The sequence below is a fragment of the Nannospalax galili genome, unplaced genomic scaffold (assembly GCF_000622305.1).
Source record: "Nannospalax galili isolate Female #2095 unplaced genomic scaffold, S.galili_v1.0 scaffold415, whole genome shotgun sequence".
Taxonomy (NCBI): domain Eukaryota; kingdom Metazoa; phylum Chordata; class Mammalia; order Rodentia; family Spalacidae; genus Nannospalax; species Nannospalax galili.
Window position 1 is genome coordinate 200,101 of NW_008337494.1, and position 5,202 is coordinate 205,302.

General features: G+C 38.7%; 1 protein-coding gene across 1 annotated transcript in view; it reads left to right on the forward strand.

Annotated features, from left to right (window-relative positions):
• The window catches only part of CUNH12orf42 (chromosome unknown C12orf42 homolog), a 172,261-nt gene that overhangs the window by 118,704 nt on the left and 48,355 nt on the right, over nt 1-5,202 (forward strand). Inside the window, exon 4 of the mRNA XM_029563331.1 lies at nt 2,940-2,999. Within this exon, the coding sequence (XP_029419191.1) occupies nt 2,940-2,999 (60 nt within the window). The remainder of the gene's footprint in view (nt 1-2,939; nt 3,000-5,202) is intronic.

Sequence of the window (5,202 nt, forward strand, 5' to 3'; positions counted from 1 at the left end):
CAATACTCTGTGGTAGGAGAGGATGCTTGGCTCAGCTCATGCAGAGAGAGGAAACTGGCCCTTCCCCACGCCCCTTTCCTTTTCCTTTTTTCCTATTCTGTCCTCAACAGTGAATCAGGACTGGATGTTTCTGTTCCGTTTCTTCTTTCCTTAGTTTATTGATTGTAATGATAATCTCTTGCAGAAACCCAGAAATGCCTTCAAAGCACTCTCAAGAACAATATTTTTCAACTATCTGAGCATCCCTCAGGCAGGGAAGTAGGCATATAAAATTGATATTATCTGAAATGTTGATTACATGTCCAAAGAATGCAGGACAGACAGCATTTTAAGATAGGAACAAACTGAGATAATGAGCTGTAATTAATCCAAGGTACATTTAGAGCCCTCTAGTCTCTCTCTCTCTCTCTCTCTCTCTTTCTCTCTTTCCCGTTTCTCCATTTTCACCCTCCTTCCCCTTCCCCCTCTTTTAAATATAAAATATACTTTAAAAAGGTACTTTAATTTCATTTTTTTACTTATTTTTTAAAATAAGGCATAATTAGTATAAAGCTACAGAAATTTTCAGTGTAAAAATGCTTTGTCTTGTGCATATATCCATGCAATTCTCACTACAATCATGACTTAAAAAAAATAAAAAACAGTTCTGGACTTCCTCCTCTGCCTCTGTAATTTCTTCTTTGTGTCCCTCCATGCTTCTCTAAGCAAGCATTGCTCTGCTTTCTGTCATAGATTAGTTCACATTTTCTAGAATTTTATAATAGAACAATGCAATAGTTGTTCTCTGGGGATGTTCTTGCTGTTTAGATGCCAGTATTTTGAGTTTCATCCATGCTGTTCCTTGTATCACCCATAGTTCGTTGATTATCATTGCTCAGTGGACTTCCCCTGAAGGGATATACCTCAGTGTGCTTAGTCACCTGTTCAGGGGCCTTTGAGTTGCTTCTAGTTTGTGCTATGACAAATAAAACTGATGCAGTGTTTGTGTTCCAAGTCTCTGTATCGATCTATGTTTTTATTTTTTCTTAGAAAAAGTAGAATAATTGGATCAGCTGGCTTCATTTGCATATTGGTGACAGTAATGTAGAGAATCTTTATCTAGGCTAATTTGATATCCGTTTATCTTCTGTAGTGAAAGTTTGTTCAAACTTTTGCCCCTTTATGTTGTTATTGTTTTCTTATTATTGTGGTTTGACAGTTCTTCATTACAGAAACGAGATTTTTAAAATCAACTACATGTATTGTTTTGCAACTATTTTCTCCTAATATGTGCCTTTTTTTGGTGATGCCATCTCTTAATTTTATTTTTAAATGGATGACTAGTGAAATTGGCCTTTCTTTTGTTATACAGTTTTGAGTTTAACACTGAGGAAGATTCATGTAAATCATTACCCCAATCAGAATACAAAATTCCTTGTAAAAAGTCATACATGATCTCTATTTTCAGATAGCTCTCTCCCTGATCTAGTCTCTGTCACTGTGGTTTTACCTTTCCAAGAATGCTGTACCAATAGAACTACACCGTCTGTGACCTTTTGAAAATGGCTTCTTTCATTCTACATAATGCCTTTGAGATTTATCCAATTTCTTGCTCATATCAACAATTTATTTCTTTGTACTACTGAGTCATATTCTATTTTACTGTTTATTTATTCATCAAAAGACTTCTGAGTTGTCACCCTTTGTGTGTCTTCTCTTCATTTTTAGTTTTTTCCTGACAGTTCTGGCTAGAGTTGTCATGTTGTTACATATTTCATTGAATTTTGGCTTTTATCTCTCTCTTTCTGTGTGTGTGTGTGTGTGTGTGTGTGTGTGTGTGTGTGTGTGTGTGTGTGTGTGTATGTGTGAGAGAGAGAGACAGAGACAGAGAGACAGATGAGAGAGAGAAAGAGAAGAGACCATGTATGTATAGAGATATGTGCATATGTGTGGAGTGTAGAGGCCAGGGAATAAGTTTGGGTATCATTCCTCAGGAACCATTAACCTTGTTTGTTGAGACAGGGTTCCTCACTGGCCTGGAACCTGCCAAGCAGGGTAGACAGACCAGCCAGTGAGTTCCAGGAATCTCCTTGTCTCTGCCTTCCCATTGCAGAGATTACAAGTGTTTGCCACCACACCGGACTTTTTTATGTGGGTTGTGGGGATCTACCTTAGATTTTCATGCCTCTGCTACAAGCACTTTACCAACAGACCCATCTCTCTAGCCCTTTGGCTCTCATTTTCACAGTCCCCCCCTTTCTGCTCACTTGAGGTTTAGCATTCTTTTTACTTTTCTAGTTCAGGCGGTTGTAGCCCTCTTCAGCTGTCTCCTTTCTAGTACTTTGCCCTGAGAACAATATGCATGTTTTCCTTTTTGGGCATACACCTTTTCTTCTCAACTCAAGGAATGTAGAGATTCTGCCAAGTTCCCCCCTTCCTGTGTTATATTTGGAAACTCTTCGAAGGCAGCAAGCAAGATTGCCTCATATTCTCCCATCTCTCTAGGTCCATCATCTCTTTTGATTGAAATGCTAAATAGTTTCTAACAGCGTCTAAAATTTCTTTCCTGCTTTCTGTGAAACACTGTTAAAATACATTTTATAATATGCTGGAGATCTTTTTGTTTTTTTAAATTACAAGATATTTTCTGGATATATCTTGAAGTCTAAAATACCATCATCTTCCTAGTGTGGTACATACTTGAATTATAAATTGAAATATATTTTTGAATTTATTAAAAAATTGTTTCTTAGTATGTCACCCTACCTTAATGACCCCAAAACACAAACATAATTGTTTTTTCATTGTGAAAGACAAATAAAGGAAAGTCTTCTAAATTGAATGCATTTGTAGTTTAAAATTGAGTAAAATGTTGAAGAGTAGACAATTATTGTTAATATGAACAAATATTTTAGATTGTCTTCATTAAAATATGCTTTTCCTTATGTCTTTCTGCCCAGAGAGAGCATCCTCGTGCCTGAGGCTTTACAATAAGCTGTCCTACCAGAGGCGACAACTTGGTAAAGTGCTGACCTCAGTCAAAATGGATTTCTTCTCTCTGCTTCCACTTCTACAGACCTCTGTCCTGTGCAGTTCTCTGCAAATTGTGCATATCATAGGTCTTTGTGACCCTAGGGATTCACCAAAGAAGTGAGGGAACATCTTTCTTGTTTATTAAGAGTCAGGGATCCAGGAACTGACTGCAACAGAATGAAGCTATGGTCTGGAAAACGGAAAGAGGCAAAGCGTTGGGAAAGTCTATAAACACTGTACGAAGATCTTACCTTTGAAAGGTTCTATGAGGAAGTAAAATCTAGGAAAGAAGCATCTTAAGGATGAAAAGCAGTAGAAGAGTTGTCTTTGCAGAGTTTGCTGTCCAGAAGCACAAGGCTGCTCTGAGTTTCCCCAGTCAAATGTGTAGGTGCAGCAAGAAGGTCTGAGTTTGAAAAGCTGAGGTCTGAGTGTTGTTGAGAGAGCTGGTGGAAATCTTCAGAATAGAATTGGAAGCCTGGCTTTGTTAGCTTTTTTAGGGAATGGAGGGCATGGGGAAAGTTTTGGGAGGGGATGCACAAACGAAGAGACAAAATGTCATGGCTCCTCTGCTCAACCTGGAGCTCTACACGAAGCAACTGAACTATGGACCAATCAAAACCAAGTAAAATAGTATGCTGACTAATCATGTTTCAAAAGTTTATTATCCACCACAAAATAGTGGCTACTATTTTTGACTACTGTCCCTTCCTTCTATATGTTTCATGATAAAGGGAAAGAAAAAGATAGGCTATTATAGCTGAAAGAGGAGTTATTTACAGGTATGATAGAAGAGGTCAAGATTTCCATGGAAATGTGGACCATGAACATAAACATGGTCCTGTGATAAATGTCCATGGAGGCCAGGTAAGGCTTGTTGAATCTTAGTAAACAAAAGCTGACAGAAAAAGAGTGGGTAGGTGACAGAGGGATTTGACTATGAAGGGATTTACTCTGGAAGGCTGAGTCTTCATTAGTGTGAGGGTCAGAGTCGAAGTAGAGAAGTTTACTGTGCTACTGTAGCAATTCAAGAAGTGAAAGGCTAAGGAAAGAATGCACATGCCCTGTCACCTAAAATGAAACCTTTTAAACGGATGCCTTCAGGAGATAATATTTTAACCCTGGCCATGGCTATATGTAAGAATATGAATTTCAGGGCAAGCCAGTTATCCCAAGTAAAGATACAATTTGATGAAGGATAGAAGACTTTATACCATACCTCAACTTGCTTCCCTAGGTAAGAGGGTGTATTAGGGTTCTGCAAAGAAACAGAATGGGTAGAATGAATATATATATATGTATAGAGGTTTATCAGCTTAGCTCACAGGATAGAGTCTGAGTAGTCCAACAATGGCTGCACCACACTGGAGAGGATGAGAATCCGTAGTCGCTCAGTCCACAAGTCTGGATGTCTCAGTAGTCCCAATCTGGCCCTGAAGGTCTGACAAATTCCAAAAGATCAGCTAGTCTTCAGTCTACAGCAGCAGAAATAACTCACCAGCGAGAGAGAAGGCAAGCAGCAAGATGCCTGGCGTTCTCCTCTGCCATGGCCTTTTATACCGGCTGCCATCAGAAGGTAACACCCACATTTAGGCTGTGTCTTCTGGCTTTAGATGATCCAACCAAGAAGATCTCTTTCATTTCAGTTAATCCCAAATCCAGTCAAGTTGACACCCAGGATTAGCCATCACAGGTCCACCCTTGTCAACTTGACACCCAATAGCATCTCTCTATGTCATGCTTAATTTTCAAATGAAAACAATGTTGAGGTCATAATTTCACCTAACATGATATAACTATCCCATAATACAATGACCAATGCATTATATATCTTAGAGTAGGTGATAAGGTCTTCGAGGAATGCTTAGTCCATTAGTGTCTCATAACCCAATATGATCATTTAGGTTCATAACACTTAAGTACTTAAAACACTTATCTCAATTATACATTCAAATAAGAATAGCACAAGTATCTGCTTAACATATGTGTATATATGCACAGGCCTATTCTTAACCAAATAGGACAAAAATACTCATGTCAATTATAATCCATGTTTCTGCAACTGGTCACGTGGCCTAAGTTGGTATTTGTAACTACCTTCCTCTACGACCCATTCTGTATTTCCTCCACCATCAGCAAGCACCTCTGCAGGTCTTGGCTCGTTCCCTGGAGGAGTGACCCATACTTTCATCC